General features: G+C 45.1%; 1 protein-coding gene across 1 annotated transcript in view; it reads right to left on the reverse strand.

The window, feature by feature from the left end:
• The window catches only part of LRRK1 (leucine rich repeat kinase 1), a 78,134-nt gene that overhangs the window by 12,367 nt on the left and 47,573 nt on the right, over positions 1 to 18,194 (reverse strand). The window contains exons 16-28 of the mRNA XM_075159819.1: positions 17,305 to 17,477; positions 15,204 to 15,324; positions 14,791 to 14,950; positions 13,855 to 14,131; positions 10,697 to 10,868; positions 9,132 to 9,292; positions 7,724 to 7,863; positions 5,898 to 6,147; positions 4,319 to 4,485; positions 3,092 to 3,289; positions 2,141 to 2,418; positions 1,766 to 1,960; positions 797 to 948 (exon numbers count right to left, since the gene is read on the reverse strand). Of these exons, the coding sequence (XP_075015920.1) occupies positions 797 to 948; positions 1,766 to 1,960; positions 2,141 to 2,418; positions 3,092 to 3,289; positions 4,319 to 4,485; positions 5,898 to 6,147; positions 7,724 to 7,863; positions 9,132 to 9,292; positions 10,697 to 10,868; positions 13,855 to 14,131; positions 14,791 to 14,950; positions 15,204 to 15,324; positions 17,305 to 17,477 (2,444 nt within the window). The remainder of the gene's footprint in view (positions 1 to 796; positions 949 to 1,765; positions 1,961 to 2,140; positions 2,419 to 3,091; positions 3,290 to 4,318; positions 4,486 to 5,897; positions 6,148 to 7,723; positions 7,864 to 9,131; positions 9,293 to 10,696; positions 10,869 to 13,854; positions 14,132 to 14,790; positions 14,951 to 15,203; positions 15,325 to 17,304; positions 17,478 to 18,194) is intronic.

Here is an 18,194-nt window from a genome sequence, read left to right on the forward strand (position 1 = left end):
ATGTGTTTCACCAGTTTTAGCAGGAATAGTTATATTGTCTGCACTGAACGACTGATCAGGCACCACAAATAGCAAAGCAAATAGTTCATGAACAAATCACGTACCTTTCCCATTAGGTTAATGCTTACAAATAATGAACACGTTAATCTAGATTTCAGATCAGTTTGTGAATCTTTCCAAATAAGATTGGGGCTATAAAAATCAGTAACATCCATAAAAATAAACCTAACTAGCCGTGGGTCAACATGGGGCTGAGCAAAATACTATCATCTCAGTCACAATTTAGTAACATTTAAAGCACATGCCTATTCAGTATAGCACACATTTTACTGGAAGTATACACTTGGATGCACACACAGCTTCAGGCATGTGGTTAACTCCCGATGATTTCAATAGGATTTAAGCATGTGCTTAATTGCTTTGCAGAAGAGAGATGGAGCTGCAGTCTCAATTAGGAAAGGTTTAGTGTTAAATGGCCTCATTAGGAAAGGCAGAACACGTCTGTTCTCATGTGCAAATGCTTCATCCTGTGTGTGTGAATCATTACACTGCCCTAATCTTCTCCTCATATTAATTGAAGCAGAGTTAAGCTCATTAAATATCCTTTATAAAGCAACCACTGTTCCCAATTAAAAGCGTTTGGGAAAACAGTGTTCACCATATTCTTGGCATTCACCCAAATTCACTTTCACCTTCTTTACCTTCCTCTCAGAGGCAAAAGTGAAGACGCTGAAGGATTTTTACTTAGAAAGAAAAAAGGAAAAAAGAAAGAAATTACCAATATGAGCCGTCTTACCTGGTGTCTTCCTTCCCATCCCAGAACACCACACTGTACTCCTGTCTTTGGGAGCAGAAGAAGGAAGACTGCTTCCCACAGGATAGCAGGTACATAAATGTTGCAAAGGTAGGATCTTTCATCTGTCCTACCACAGAAATGGCCAGTGGACGCTGTGGGGAAAGGAAAAGAGAAAGACATATGTCACAGAAGACAGCTGGAAGTCCAGATGAAATAAAAGAAACATAATAATAATTTTAAAGCTAGAGAGCCAAGAAGTAGGACTTCTTTAATAAAGGCTTCTGTTATGTTCTCAAATCTGCACCAAATTCTCCTTATAAATCCTACCCCATTGGTTCTTAGCATCCTCTGTATCCCAGACACTGAAGCCAAACCTCTTCTGTACTTCCACGGTTTGGTCTATGTTTCTCTTACACATTTTATTGATGAATTTCTTCAGGTTTATGAATTTTGGAAGCTGACCCATTGTCAGTACAGTGTCTAGCTGTTTGTGAGTCAAGCTGATGTCTGAAGGACAACAGCTCTGAAATGCCAACTTGTAATTAATGAAAAATATTATGTAGCATAATCCTTTTCTTGTACTTTGAACCCTTTTCTTCCTCATACTACCTTTTATAATCGCAGGGTTTTTGAAGTCTTTGTAGTTACGCTCACAGCATGATACTGTAGCTGTTTCTAGAAATTATGGGTAATATCTTGCCCTGGTGAAATCAATAGCTTAACTGCCATTGATGTCAAGAGACCTTTATGTCACCACAGCTATCTAAGGCCACCAATCTGCCATCGTTTCACTCATAAAACTCTCATTTAAGTCAACAGAAGTTCTGGGCTGTATCAGCAGGAAGGGTAAATGGGCAACCGAGCCGTTCTGCTGTGCCAAGACCAAGCCTAGCTCTCCTGCGTGAAGGGGCTGCCAGAGCCCTGTAGCTACACGATCAGAAAACACTGGTCGTGAGGGTTGTCTTGTACCTTTTCTGGCTTAGTGTCCCAACACTCCATCATGAGAGCCTGCATCCTACATAGCTGCACCTCTTCCGGCTGCCCAAGAACAGGACGGATCCCTTTAGACAGCTTCTTTGCAATCTGGAGCTGGTGCTGTCCCAGCGCAGGCCGCTGACCAGACAGCAGCTCATACAGGACCATCCCATATGAGAACATGTCGACCTAGAGCCAGAAACAGAGAGAAGAAACCAGGGCAAACCTCCCTTAGTGGGTGGAGAGGAGAGCAAGGAAGGCCGTGGTGGGAAAGCTAGTGCTGCACACCACGCACGTAGAAGGGAATCCAGCCCCATGCACGAAGCCAGCCACCCACCGCCGTCACGCCCACGGAAACACCACCGTTACCTTCTCATCGTAGACTATGCGAGGCCTGATCTCAGGAGCTTGGTAGCCCGGCGTGCCTTCCACGCCAAGCGCGCCTTCGTGGAATGACTGCCGGGAGATTCCGTAGTCGGAGAGTTTGATATTGATGTGCTCTTTGACGTCCAAGGACCACACCAAAATATTGTCCGACTTGAGGTCGCAGAAGATGATGTTCTTCTTATGCAGGTAGGCGAGGCCTGTTACAATCTGATACGCTATTTTGTGTGTCAGCATGTGTCCCAGTGGCACAAAGGAAGACCCTGGCACAAAGGAACATCCCGTCTTCAGCTCTTGTAATTGCAATAACTGCTTTTTTTTTTTTTTAACCTTTCTCTGTCTCTTTTAAACTCCAAAGCAGTAACTAACAGCCTTTTAAAACATCACTCAATGCCATGATTTGAAATGACACTGTTCGTGTTACTATACACGTCTGACAGTTCTATTAGATTCTTTTTTTAAACCCTTTCACTTCTAGACCCCTAAATCTTCTGGTGAAAATTAGTGTTTGACTGAAAGTTGACACAAAGCCAAGGTGCCAAGAGGGTCAGATGGCCTCAACCTATATTGGAATTAGTGTCGCTCATTTGACAGCGACAGAAATACAGATAATTATGAGAGAATTTAGAGTGCCAGACACCCATCTGCAGGGCGGAGAACACAGCATTACCCATGCAGCACTGAAGTGAGATGCACTTCTTAATAATTTGCAGAGAAATTGAAAATCCAGGTCTACAAAGTAGTTTTGAAAATCCTGAGCATCAATTTTTACTAGGTTCCCAAAGGCACAGTTTAAGAGCAATTCCATCCCTCCTACTTCCCCGAGTCTGGAAAAAAATCCCCTTCAGTAAATCAAGCAGTAATTTAAATGTTGACCATTTGTCACTACCATGACTCGGAGAGTGTGCTGTCTCAGGAGGGAGACCCTGTTTTTACCTTTGGAGTTTTCAGACAATACGGTGGTGAGGCTGCCCAGAGGGGCCAGCTCTAGGGCAAAGCAGAGAGGATGGATGCTGATGCCAATGAGGGAGACGATGCAGGGGTGTTGCAGCGAGTGGAGCATGCTGGCCTCCTGGCGAAACTCAGAGAAGTTCTTCATGGCGTCCATGGCTCTCAGGTGTTTCAGCATGGTATCTGGCAAGACACACAAACCCCTTCTCACTTCCCAGCTGAGAAACTAAGTCAGAAACTCTTTGGAAGGTGCTAATCACTGAGCAAATGCTGCAGGAGGAAGGCAGCTTGTGGGGTTATGCCAACAGCAAGGCTTTAAGTTGCATCCTCATGTTGATGCATGAGCCACTAACAGACATTGGCTATAAGCAGGATATATACGGCCGCCTCAGGAAGGAAGTGCTCCCTTGGTCTTTAACACCAACCTCGAGTGTCTGCCACACTCTGTTCTCACCACCTGGATGATTTTGGAAAGCTCCTGCTGTGCTTTTTAAAGCAGGGGCTCTGAGAGGGACCCTTCACAGTAGTTGTCCTTCTGCCATGGGACACCACAGGCTGCTCAGGCAGGTCTGGTCTTTCCAAAGGTTTTTTGTCACTGGGACAGCAGCTGGCCTCCTCCACAGCTCAGGGGTTCACTGCATCCTTCCCTGACAAGAATGAGGGAAGTGAGGCACCTTCCCCTTTCCTTTGTCCGTGGACTGAGGCTCTGCTGGAAACCTGTGCTCAAAAGCCGGCACGTGCAGTACGAGAGCCTGTCCCTGCCTGGAGGAGCTGGCAGGCTGAGAAGGATTTTCAATTTGCTTTCTGTAGCTGCTGGCACAGATGGAGTAAAAGACTTATTCAAAGGTGGAGACCCACAAGTCCCATGCAAATCCACACCTCTCAATGCCAAATAGCTTGGGAACAGGAGATGAAATCTCGCCTCCCACCCCAGTCAAGAGCTCTGCCTTGGCACCCTAATAGTCCACCCATTGACCTGCAGGAGAGAAGCTTCCTGCAGTGCCCATGACCTTCATCCCTACAAGTGCTTTCGTGAAGGACTCTTTAAGACGTATCCTCCTCCTCCATGGAAACACATCAATTTTGCTATGTATTTCAAAGCTGTATTTAAACAGGTGCTGCCAGCACTTCGGAGAGCGAAGGCTCTTTGGTCTTAGCTTGGGATGGCAGGCTGCAAGAGCCGATTCCCGACACCGATTCTGTGTACTGTACCTGCAGCTGTAGTGAGAGAACCCTTGCACTTTTTAATCTGAAATCTCTTCACAGCCACCGGTTTTCCTTGGTATCGTGCCCGATATATAATGGTCCCACTTCCACCCTGGCCAAGAACGTTGTTTTCATTTTCACTGCATTCCAGTTTGCTATTTTCCAGGAACAGTCTGCCAAAAAGAGATTGGGGCTTTTTAATTAAAAGGAAAGTTTCAAAGACACTGTAAATTCGTGTTTTTAATGTAATGTCCAGTTTCACAAATCCCTAATAGGTTTTTGTCTTACCTGCTGAGGGGACTGGATCACCTAAACTACCTTGGTCACCTCAATGTACTCTATGCTGGCTCGTGTACCACAGATTTCTCACAGAAAAAAGTAACTTGGGCAAATAAGCAAAAAAGGCTTTTTACTGCAGCAATTTATCCCGTAAGAATCAAGTAGATCTGGAAAGCACATAAGCTCCTTTTCCAAGCAGATGACACAGGCACACATATTTGTACCATTTATCTGTATTAACGATTTTTTTGCTTCATTTACCTCCTGTTCCTTTTTCCTCCACTGAGGCAGGACAGGACATTTATGAACAGCCCCACACTCTGAAACCTGATTATTCAAATCAGCTTACTGTTCCCAGGCTGCAATTCATCATTTCCCCACTCTTCCAGAGACTACTTTTACAGCTGTTCACACTTCAAACATCTCCACTTGCCCCCACCAGTCAAATAAATCTCCAGGAGACAGCACTGTGAGGAGGGCTGTCGTGACGGGCCAAGGGGGTGTTTGCCCAGAACACCCTGCAAAATGACCCCAGAAAAGGAACAGGGGCCAGTGGGAGCACAGAAAGCTCCGACAGCAGCCAACAGGACACAGTTTGGTCTAGAGGTCTCACAGCTCTGCATCGGGCACAGAAAGGTCCGAGAGAGTGTGAACCGAAAGAGACATTGGTCTCCTCTCCTGCCTGCTGTCAGGAGGTCTCTTGGTCTACACACTAAGTAATAAGGGGTATAAGACTGATTTAAGCAGCTTAAATATTTGGCAGTGCTGCTATGGGTAAGGAAGAGCTGTTTCAGTTGTTCAGGACTGCCACACTACCACAACACATCTAACAGTCTTCAGCCAAGCAGGAGCCTCAACTCAATGTGAATTCTCCAGTGGTGTCTATGTAAATTCACTCACCTACAGGCTCTTCAAAATTGATGCAGCAGTGCTTCCTTTTGGTTTTGCCGTATTAAAATCTCCTTTCTGGGGTCCCAGAAAGATTCCAACTACAGAAAGCTCTGGCCAAAGTACTGGGCAATGCAGGACAGCTGTGGCTTTGAAAAGGGACTTTCACATTGCACCACAGTGATCTTAAAGGACCCCCCGAAGTGATGACTCAGGTCAGCACACAGCAGTTGTCTAAGCAAGTGTGCTGACCACCAGGAGTGCAGTTTAGGATGAATTGCCAGAGCAGGGATTGAGAGTGGATGAATTTGTTTCCTGTGGTCAGTATGTTCCTCTAACAGAGATGACTTAGGAAAAAAATTCAACCGAATTACATAGGTACACTGAAACTTAACTAAAGGCTATCAGATAACATTACCTGGCAGGAAAATCAGTCATGAAAAGCTCTGGGACCAGCTCTTGGAGAGAAACAGGGATGTCAGGGTGGTTAGGACATGTGATGTAGTCCAGTTCAATGGCAGTCAGGACACAGTCCTCCATGTTAAAGTACTGCGCGTCCTCTGCTTTCTCGCCACACTCATCCTCCTCCGGCTTGGAAGCTGCACAGATGTGGCAGGGCACATACTGCTCCATCAGCAACGTGCCATCGCTCTCAGTGGCTGTGAGTGCTTCCAAGCAAGCAAGCAAAGAGAAAACAACATAACCCACACAAACTGAGAAGGAACAACAGCTCCTAGGGCATTCAAATGTCTACAGTCATTACCTGGTGCACTGGCTGAAAATGGTCACACTCACAAAAGCAGCAGTTTATTCCAGTGTATTGACTGGAATAAGAAAATAGTTTTTTGCAGAGTATACACAGATAGCAGGGACAGTACTGACGAGACAGGACCGTTGTCATAAGTTAACAGCTACTCTGCTTTGGTCACAGGTAATGCACAGGCTTGCGAAGAAAATATATTCAGGACCAGTAGAAATTAGAAGTATATGAATAAAGCCTTGGAGAGAACCTCCTACTTGCTGAGTGTCTTTGTGCGAACTGCATATAGGGAGCACTGTGTATGCTAAAGGGCATGACCGTGCAGTAGAAGAATGGTAGCTGTGAGGCTGCCCAGGAGCCCCAGCCACGTCTGCTTCGCAAGCTGCCAGATGGCTTCAGGCGGAGAGCAGGCATGGGAACGGGAACGGGAGTGGAGTGGGAGGCACGGCTCGCTGCGCTCAGGCTGAGCGCTTCAGGTGCAGGCTAGGAATAAGCACTCACCTGCAGCACCCGTCAGGAACGCGGTCACTGTGGGCTCCCTCACGGGCAATGTTTTCAGCCCCTCCGGGGGAAACGTGGATTCTACCAAGACTAAGCCTTTGGGAGGTTCACACCTCTCCCACTAACTACAGAGGGATTTTGTGGTGACAGGCTCCGTTAAATGCCTACAATTAGGCAGGGTGAATACAGGCCGTAGCCTTTGAAGTTGTGACTCTTCTCAAGCTTCTGTGATTAACATTATCATTATTTTAATCCAAAGGCAAATAAAATCTTCTTTTATCTTCCTAACATGCAGGACATGAATATGTGAGAGTGCACAACTGTTTCCTCCAGAGAGCCTCCAATTAAGAGATTTTGGCACTGTTTTCCAGACCAGTGTGGGATGACAAAGAACACTTCAGATTTTGTTTTGGTTTTAAACAACGTGTATTGGGGTTGCAAACAGCCCGCTGCGCAACAGCGGGATCTGTGCTGATCACAGGAAAAACAACTGCAGGAGTCAAGGAAGTTACCTTGGCACAGAGTCCTTGGTATCATATTCACTCATGCCTCCCACATCACAATTTTATAAATTATAGGGTGTTAGAAATGGTGGGCAAATGCTAATCCCAGCTGACGCCAAAATGAGTTCTGCCATCAAGGGACAGTGCCAGGTAGTTTGGGCCAAACCCTGTCCCTGCTATGAGTACTGGAAGAGTCCCTTGAATTCCTACAGAAGCAGGTCCTATTTGAACTGTAATGGTTCACTGGTGCTTGCGGTGACTGACGGATTGAAAGACGTAATGTTTACACCAAGGTGTGCTGGCAAATAATCTTGATCTGTCTGCAGGTTAGCAGCTTTTCCCAAACTTTATTGGCTTGAGACTGTCAGAGCCTGAGGGGTCTTCAATTAACACACAATATTGTGCACCTGGAGAGCTCTGTCAAAGAACCTTCTGTAACAAGACATAACGCTGCACAGAAAATCACAGTAGTTCTCTTACCAGGAAACCACTGGTCTATCAAAGAGTTGACATGATCTGTGATGAACGCCATTGCTGAAAAGTCTCTCACTTCTGACTGGCAAATGATTTTAATTCCACCACTTTTTTTCCTTTTCCAGTTCACATCAGAAGACTCGACGCTGTGTAAGAAAGCCAAAAGACAGCCGCCTGAAGCTTTTGTGAAGTATCAGTGTCAACAAGCTTTCTTTCTCGCAGGAAACCTGAGTTATATAATAACATGTAGTTCACAAGTAATCAAAATAAAAAGCCATCTAGCTTTGAGGATGATTTTCAATTCAGTCTGTTCTGCAAATGACTTTCAGAAGAGAATTCTTGCACAGAAATTCTGGTTGCTCACAATGGGTAAATGCCACAGAAGGTCAGACCCAGAGAAAACTCTGGCCTAAGTGAACCGAGTATGATGGAGAGTTTTGACAGAAATGCCCCATACAGAATAATGGAGGGTTAGGAGTTTTAAAAATCGGTAATAAAACTCCAGTGGCCTAATAACAATAATAATAATACAACTTCCAAAAACGGTTTGGAAAAGTTTATGAACATAACAATTTTTGTGCAATTCCCACAAAAAAAAAAAAAAAGCTTTAATACAAAGAGCGGAGTTCTGTAACTCCCTGAAGTACACAGGGAGATAAGAGTATGACCACCACCGTGGTCCAGAATTAAGGATTCCAGCCTGTGATTTGCAATGTCTGGGTCCAAGTCTCTAGGCAGCCGCAGACTGCCTAGATGAACTCAGAAGAGTCACTGTGCCCTTCTGGTCTCCAAACATGAAACGGCACCAATGGTTCCTCCCTATCTTGCCAGGGACTGGAAGAGCAAATCCATCTGCAGATAGTACAAAGATGAAAGTCTTACGTGGCTGCCTACTCTCTGCATTTGCGAAAGAACGTGGACAGCAGGTTTTCTCCAGGCTTGCAGCCAGCAGACACTCTGCGTTGGCCAGCGTAAACCAGTTAGCCATTGTCCCTGTTGCATGCAGCCTGATAGCACAGAAGCACCTCCATTGATCTGGATTACTGCCACGCAGTGGTGAAGTGATAGGATTCAGTGGAAAAGTCACTGACGTAAGGAAATCTTTGCATATGAAAATGCATGATTTTACACTGCCAGAGTTCTGCTCTGAATATCGCTTTCTGTTTTCAGGACTCTCTAAATTTGTGGCTGCAATAACACATAAGGTTGATATATTCAGAACTGCCAAACAATCAGTTATTCATCATTTTTGTCAGTTGTTACCAGATGAGTTATGTCTATTAGAAGAGCCTCCTCTTCTACTGATGAGTGAGCATATAGCATGAGTCAGGCCCATCCATCTCCATTCAGATGATGTGTTTCATACACTCTGTTAGTCCCCTGTCACGCATGCTGCATTATGAACACAAATTACCTAAGATAGCCTCCATCAAAGGTAACGAACAGACCTTCCTGCCAGTAAACAGTGTGAGTCCTTTTGACTCGGAACGTGCTGCAGCGGTTCCTTTGGGTGCCTGTGAAGCTGTAGATGGCCACCTTTTTGTTTCTCGTCTTGGTATTCTTGTTTTCAAAAAGCTGAAACAAGCAGAAAAGCATGAAAATCATTAAATTATTGAAATTTCTCATAAGGTTGTTGTTTTAATCGAGCAATAAGCTGACTTCTTTTTTTGGCCTTCATAGGTGCTATCATACCTTTTCCATTAAAGAGCGACTTGTGCTCATAAAAAAATTTTGTGATGGAATGAAAATACACGCAATTAAAGTTGGTTTTGCAGCAATGGAAATATTTTTCACGCCACTCAAAAAGGAACAATTTCATATCAGTGAACAAAGTTAATTCTATAACTGTGACACTTATTATATGAACTCTGCATTTGCAAAAGTCTTATAAACCTAAAGAACAGCTAAATGTTCTAGTGAACGATTAAGTCTGCCCTCAGTGTAGAGAGTTAACTTTTCCACCTGTTTCAGTGGGAGGACGATGGCTTTTCTCCAAGACACTTCAAACCAGCACTTAGAGCAAAATGTATTTTTGTTTTAAAACCAAAGACTTAATCTGCAGAACTCCACTGTACTCATTGCTCTAATGCTTATTTGTCTGCAGATGGGTCTGACGCCTGGGATCCTTTCCATTCACTTCAGTGAGGACTGGATGAGGTCCCTAGTAAAGGTGCTCTAGGGTTATGTAGTGCCCATGAGGATGTAAACAAGGGGTTGCCAAGACAGCCTGTTAAAACAGGTGAAGTTATTACATGGTTTGAGAAGTCTGGAACACAGAGGACCTTCCAAAAACAGGTATCATGTTTTCCATGTTCTGTATATCAATGACAGGACACAGTTTAAATGGGTAGCTGTTAACAATACAATAGTACTAAAAATATTTTGCAGGTATTTATTGCGTTTTCCAGCAGGGCTATGTTTTCAGATATAAGCTGCTGCAAAAATATGTCTGTTACAAACAGTACTTTAATGATATGCATACCACTTGCACTAATAGGGTGCCTGCTTGCACTCGTTATCCCATTAAGGCAAAAGTCCTGTAATTCTCTTCTCGTTTAAACCCATATAGATTCAGACAGCTGACTTTGGTGGAGCTATTCCAGATCTCCACTGGCAAACGATGTGAACAGAGTCTGGCCCAGTGGAACGGTCATGGACAAGAGCCGCAGGCAGAACTCCAATTACTTGTAATTGGAAGATGCTGGAGGTACTGAGACCTTCCAGGGGATCATGTTATAAAGAGGCTGTGGAGAATGCAGGCTTTCCTCCCCAGTGCCAATTTGTTGTTCTAAACGACACCTACTGTGAAAACAGAATCAGATTTTGATTGCAGAGTCTCATCTCTCCCTATTTACTCAAATAATGTTATTGAAGTCTGTGACTGAAGCAAGCTGGATGTGAAGAGACACCCACTTACACTTATATTGAACAACAACTTTAGCTGTCTTCTTTTGCTTGCAGAGAGATACATTAACCTACCTGGAGGTCCATCTCTGCCAGGCTAATTAACATTCGGGCTATGAATCTTTGCCAAAAGCCAACTGGGACAAAACTCATCTTGAAGACCCTTTGGACCGTGTTCATGGTCTGGTGGCAGAGCCCATGGATATCTAATGCTGGCTTGGTAGGAAGCAGATGAGGGAGGAGGTAGCTGAAACACATCAAATTCAACAGCTCAGATTTTAGCTACAGCTTGTAACAGTGAGTACATTGTTACTGGATAATAAGGCGATTCAGTCTCCAAAGAGATTTTTAATGGCACAGGCTACTGCATATAAAAAAGCTTTTAGACTAAAGGCGCTGCAGCAATACATGGAGAAATTAATTTACACTATGGAAGCAAGCAGAGGCAAAACAGACATTACATAATTCAGCCAGGGCTATTGGACAGGGCTAGAATTGATGTAATGAGCAGGACATTAGTGTAATCACAAATTAAATGCATTAAAATATAAGAGTCATTAGAACAGCTGTGATGTTGGGACTCATTTTTTGGTATCTCTACTACTCTGCCCTGGTAGTAAGCAGAGAATTACAGCTGTGCTCCTATGTGGAACAGAAGAAAAATGCAAAAACAACCCACAGCAGCTCAGCTTCAGTAAGCCCACAAGGTGGGGAGAGGAGGTGTCGTGGGAGGTGGCAATGAGGCAGTTACAGGCTCCAGGGACTGGACTGCTCTGGCTCTCATCCCAGTCCCAGAATGAGAGCATTGTATGGGTCAACATGACAGGGTTTCCTGCTGTACCGTACTGCAGCTGAGGGACTCCCTACCACATCCCTGACAAACTCCTAGGGCAAGAGCTCACTTTGCCGGACTGATGCCAGCAGAGATATCACTTGTCTTGCTCAGTCTCCTACTGCAATCCGGTTATTAGGTTCTTTGCCCAAGTGTGGAGGTGCTATCCGAGTCTGACCGGTCAGAAGTAACAGAGCTACGCTGGTGCAAAGGACCACAAAGTTTTCAAATTATTTTCAGATCTCCCAGTAAGCACAGAATATTCATTTGTCCTGATCTTTAGTATTTGGGAAGCTAAAACCTTTTGGAAGGCTAGAACTGTTGAAAACTATGAGCTTACGGCTTTCAATACCTGCCAATAAATCTCTTGACAGTGATACTCTTCTGTACCAAATACATTCCAAGATGCCTATACGATCAAAAATCTTATTTGCTTATAAGCAGAAACACTGCTGTTTTATCAGCGTTGAGCCTGACAAAACGTGTCAGCATCTGGGGCTCATCACTGACGGGCATAATGACAGCAACGAGGCAAATGGCCAAGGGATTTGACCAAAATAACAGTGGCAGGGACTAGACACACAACTAGAACTAATGCTGGGTCCAAATCCAATGCTTTAAGCCTATCACATTTTCTCCTTAGCAGCTGCAGTATTCTGTAAAACCTGAAATATCAGCTCAGAAAAACCAGACATCACTAGACAACAGCTCTCTCCATATGTCACAGTCCATAACATCTGATGACATTTTACATGATCAAATTATCCGTTCCATGAAACATCTTTGGAATGTAAAACTGACAAAAATTTCTCTTCACTTATAAATTACAATAAGAATGGTCATACTTTCAACCTTATTTTAACAAGCAGAACAAAGCTAAATTACATGCACCTTAGGCAGAAAAGTGGAGTGCATGAAACTGAAAGTTCTTGCTCTATAAAGGTAGTGGATGCATCATATGACAGCCAATAAATTTTCCCCAGCATATCCAAGAAAGGGTCTAGGAGCATAAGAAGGCCAGTGAGGCCCTTCTGGACCACAACTATATAGTGGATTATAATACAGATGGTGATTCGATGCTCTTGAACAACAGCCAATGCAAATTTTGAAAATATGTGAAACATGCCCACATCCACCCTTTCAGAACAGAAACTGGCAGCTGCTTTCTCTACTGACTGCACAGAAACCCTATCTGGCAATCTAGACAATAATTGCAGAAGCACAGTAACAAATAACTGCTCTGTGTCTGGCTAGTACATTAAATTAATCCAACCTGCTATAGCTGCAGTCCGTCAGTGGGAAGAATATTCTGCTAATGTGGCTTGGATCGCTCTAAAAAAGATTGGGCAGGCCATGAAAAAGCAGTTTCCTTGTTCTCGAGGCACAGACAATGTAATTGCCTTGGAGAAAAATGGCAGATAGCGACAAGGAGTCCAAAAGGCATTTTGGACTAAGCAGAAACATTGCTGCTTTATCTGTGTTAAGCCTGAGAAAATTTGTTGGCATCCGGGACTGGATAAGTGACAGGCATAATGACAGCACAGAGAATGCTGCACTTGTGCTGGCATTCAGAGCTCCCGAGAGGCTCAGGGCAATGCAGCCGTGCTGTCCTGGAAGGGCAAGGAAGTGAAATGCAAATGCCACATCAAAAGTGCAATACAACTATGGTTTCACCGTTAACGCAACAACAGGCTGTCGCCAAGCAGATGGGAGAGAGAAAAATAGCAGGGAACTCTGCCCAGAGGAAAAGAGATCGGGGGGCAGGGGGGAGGAGGACTCATTAACATTTAAAGAGAATGAGGTTTCCTAGACCATTTCTAGAAAAACTATTGATCAACACCTATTGAGGCTAAAAACTAAGAAAATCACATTGCTACTGAAGCTACACTTTCCTGATTTCACTAGAAATAAAATACTACCACTTTCAGGGCTGACATAATTATTGATCACCCAAAGTTTTCTGCCATACTCTGGAGGATCTTCCACTGGAAACAGATGACTCCAGCCCATCTATATTTCAGGCCCGGCAGCCACGAGCCTCACATCCTCTCTCAGCTGCAGCTGTGCCGGCTGAGCGCTTACAGCTTCCACCTGCTCATCGCCACATCCCTGGCAGCGTCACTGCCCCTCCGTGCTGGTGGCTGAGCCTGTCACCAGCCTCAGTGCACCGAGTGGACAAAGACCTGCTTTGGAAGGTGTTCAAACTAGCTTCTTTGGACCAAAGGGTGCTCATACCAGGAAACACAGCCCAAGGGATGGGTGCCTTCCATTACACTGTTTAACGCAGTGAAATATTTTCCCACAGCAAGATCCTTGTCAAGACAACCCCTTATAGTGACAAGGCCTGATTAAATGGCCATTTTTCTCCAGCCTGGCTAAGCCTCTCTAAATATCAACATACCTGTTATTGGCCACAGGCAGTGCAATTTCAAACTTGGCCAAGAACTGGAAGTACTGCTCTTCGGTTTGTTCAGTGAAGCCCGTCCCAACCAGCAGCATCCTGAGATCCTCTGCTCTGATGACTCCATTCTTAGCTACAGACTTGGAGCTCTTGATGTTGAAAATCCTCTGTAGACACTCGGAGAGCCAGACAGGGTCAAGGAAATAGAGGTTTCTCAGGCCATGGCTTGTGTCTGGGAAGTGCAGTAGTGTACCCGTTTCTATGAGAAAATTAATTGCTGCAAAAAATAAAAATGAAGAATTGTAGATTATCAATAGACCAGCATTAGGACACCACAGTGCAGATGAATAAGATTATGAGGCAGTCTGTGCAGTTTTATGCATACCAGATACAGGCAACACGTAGCCAAGCCAAGAGAATACCATTTATCTGAGGAGTGCTGCTATCTGGCACTCCACTTGTAAAACCCGCATCTCACCACTTTACAGTCAGTATTTATGTTCCCATCCCACCTCCCCTTTACCCTCCTCCTGCCATCCTCACAGAGAAGGGCTCTCCCTGGCTCCTGCGGAGCAAGGCCTCTGTAGAGATCACAAGACTGGGGCCCTACGGAGAAGACAGCCTTGAAACTATGGCAACCCTCATTCTTCACAAAGCAGAAACAAAATCAGACAAAGCTTGTAAAAAAAAAAAAAAATTCAGTAGCCTCAGACCATCCTAGAAACTTCCCAGCCCTCTCCCCAAAGCCCCATTACTAATTTTATATCTCACCAATTTCCAAAGTGACCTCTACACAGGTGTAGAGCACTCTGTAACTGTTTTTTTGCATAGCAATTATCTGGTGGGTTTTTCCCTCCCCGCCTTTTTTGTTCATGGAACATTTCAATTGGTCACACATATTGATTTCCAAGAAATTACTGGTCTGCTCTGACCTACCAGTTTGCAAGTCTTCGTAGTCTTTGATATCATTTCCAGGGGTTTGCTCAATGATCAGTTCTATTTGTCTGTCTGTTAAATACTGTACATCATCGTTCTGACTTCTTCTATACTGTTCTGCAAGGACAGCTTCTTGAAGGCTAAGGTAACTTCTTGGTATCTGCAAGCCAGACGAGAAAAATAGCAGGATCAGTATCAGACAGCAATCACTCCGCTGGAGATGAACCGTCTAAGCCATCTCCCCTTTACAGGGATCTTATAGTGCTGTCTTTTCCCAAAGCCAGATAGCCATCTTATATACTTCACATCTCCTGCATCAGCAATAACTCCTAAAGTTCCCCTCCCAGTCCCAAACCAAGCTCAAAAAAAGCCCCCCTTTGGTAAGGATCACCACTAGAAAGCACAGTTCTCACCAATCTCCCTGCAAGTTTCTGTGAGCAAATTGAGCTGCCGACATCCTTCATGTTGCAAGTGACATGAAAAATCAGCTGTCGGAGTCCATCGAGGCCTTCCAGAGTCTTACATGAGAGCTCACTGCAAAAGTCATGCAAGGGTCAAGATTATCAAACCTTATCAGCACACTGGCTTCCTTTCCAGGCTCACTTTCTCTTATCAGTGACTTTAAATTTCCCATGTCAGACGAATGGGAGGAAGGCTGTCAATGAGCATTTTTAGCTTTGGAGAAAAAATACGAAGAAGCCTGGAAAGGATGTATTAGGCCAACCTCTGCTCTGCCGGCTTCATTCACTGTGCACTGCTCTTCTATCCCCTACGCACCGTGATCTCTGGGGTCTTCCCTGGCAGACTGACCAAAGTCATCACCTTTTTTCCCTTCAGTGCTGCACACATCCTGGAAGGGACTGCAGGAAGGAGGAAAACATTGTGCTCCGGCGATCGCTGGAGACGAGTCCAGCTCTCCCCGCCTCAGATCAAAGAGGCATGATGATGACTACCAGACACCTTTTCCCACCCTCATTCCGGCCCTTGCTCAGCTGGATCCTGTGATCTGGGAATTGATGCTTAGATCCTAAAAGCTGGCCTTCATCATCTCTTTAACAGCTAAAAACCTGCTCTCTCCAGCTCCTACTATTTTTGGTCTTTTTGTGGGCTGGGTAAGAATGGTTCTTTTCCACTTTCCCCAACAAAGGGTCTTTCTAACTGATCCTACACATGTTCCTGTGGCAGACAGAAAATCCTTTTCTAAAGCAATACGCTTTATCTTAAACCTCAGCCGTCAGCAGCACTGGGAAGTGTGCACGGATAAAAGCAGCCAGGCTTTCACAACACACAATCCTCACTCTCCTCCAGATGCCTGGAACACTGCTCAGAGGAGCCCCATCCAGGTGGACGTTGGGGTGTGAAGGAGAGGCACGGGAGGGAGGGAGGAGGTAGGAAGTCAGGCACAACTGTGACTGGAAGGAAATGCAAGGGGAAAGGAAGGTGAAGAAGGGGAATGTGCGGGATGTGGGGCAGGGTGAAAGAAAGTCCCCTTAAGAAAGAATGATTGAGATCACGGTAGGATGCTCTCTGGTGATGGGAAAAGAGGCTTGAGGAGACCGAAGCACAAAGATTTCTCCTTCTCACTCTGAGTCTCTGTGCCTCACACTGGGTCCCTGGTACTCCTCCTAACGGGAAAGAGCCAGCTGGGACGCCCGAGGCAGCGCTTGTGTCTGCAGAACAGTGTGGGAGGTCTCCTGATGACTTTGCCAGGCAGCAGATGCAAAGCGCTGGGGACACTGCAGTGCCCTTCTTTACTTGCCAGCCGCCACCTGCTCTTGCCCCAGGCGTTGGCGATTTCACACTGTTTGGTACCAGCCTGCTGCGTCCACAGTCCCCCCGTGCTGTGCACTCCCTTGGCTGACGGACCTGCTTCCTTCCCAGCCAGAGAAGCCTCCTCTCCCCACGGGCATTCTCCGTCAGCCGAAGGGAGAGAGCGGCGTCAGACTCCATGGCCTGCCTGACACCGATCTTCCAGACAGCACCACCCCTCCTTTATCACACCGGAGAACTTGGATGGCGCAGGTTTGGACTGCTGGGGGCTCAGGGGGCTGACCCGCTCCTCGCCCTGCCAACACTGCCACGTGAGCTGCGTTCTCGCGACAGGTAGCAAGAGGTTCCCATGCAGTCTTCCCTTAACAAAGCCCATAGCACCCACCCTGTAACAGTCATGCTCTCAAGGTTTGCAGCATTAATTACTCAATCTGTACCTTCTCTCCTTGTGACTAATAAACTGTATCACCATTTAATGGTGAGAAACCTGAGCGGAGCAGGAGTGCTAAAACAGGCTGGCCAAGGTCATGACTTTGCAGCTTCCAGCTCTCAGACCCATGATCAGACCTCTTAGCAACACTGAACTTCTCTGATTATACTATATTATCTCAGTCAAAAATAGATGAAATGCAATGCTGACGAGTCTTTAAATCAGTTCCGTTGCCAAGGAGATCAACTATTACGAAATTGTTTAAAGTGACACAAAATAGAGTGACTGAGCTTCATAAAGACAGAAGTACTTACTGTAGGTGCTTGAATGTGATATCTGGGAAGCCGGTTGCTCTGGATCCAGAGGGAGACCGACAGAGAGCCAAGACATATGCCCTCAGAGTTGCTATCCTCTCAACGCGGAATTTAGTTTCAATTAAATCAAGGTGTGTTCCAACCACTAACACTGCTGAATTCGGAGCTTTGGCCTGTAGCAGAAAACACTGACAATGATCTCATCCAGATTACATTGTGGTAAATTCAGTGAGGACATGTGAAAAGTATAATATTTAAGAGGAGGTAGTCATATACATTAATAAAATGGAATATATATATAAAATAGAGGCAACCTGTCGTGGCAGCTTGACAATGGCAACAAGTGATCTGGGTATTACAGAAGTTCTCCTGCAGAATATGGCTTAATTATCTGCTACTGCAGAGCAGGAAACTGTCAGTTTGGGTTTATTACCTCAGGGCTTAACATAAAGGGAGTTGCCATGTGGTATTAAGTTGCTACGAGTCAGCTAAATGACGGGAACTATGTCTGCCCAGACAAAGGAAAAGAAGTTAGCTTAACCTGGAGCTAGAAGATCTAACTTTGATATCCTGAAAAAGGCCAGTTACACTCCAGAATGGATACCCAGGGAAGTTATACAAACTTTTTCACTGGAGGTATACGGAGAGGTGAGATAAACTGCTAGAAATGTCTGAATCTACTTAATCCTGAATCAATGCAAAGGAATGGATGAGATGATCTCGTGGTTTCTTCCAACCTTTTCATGATTCTATTACAGGACTGGAACGTAGTCTGATTTCAGGGAACACGCTGCCAAATACGATGGGATTGCACAGGCTGAAGCAGGGATCAGCCTGCCGATCCAAATGACTTTGACCACAGCGGGAAATTTAGATGCGGAAATATATGC

This window comes from Calonectris borealis, chromosome 11, assembly GCF_964195595.1.
Source record: "Calonectris borealis chromosome 11, bCalBor7.hap1.2, whole genome shotgun sequence".
In the NCBI taxonomy this organism is placed as follows: Eukaryota; Metazoa; Chordata; class Aves; order Procellariiformes; family Procellariidae; genus Calonectris; species Calonectris borealis.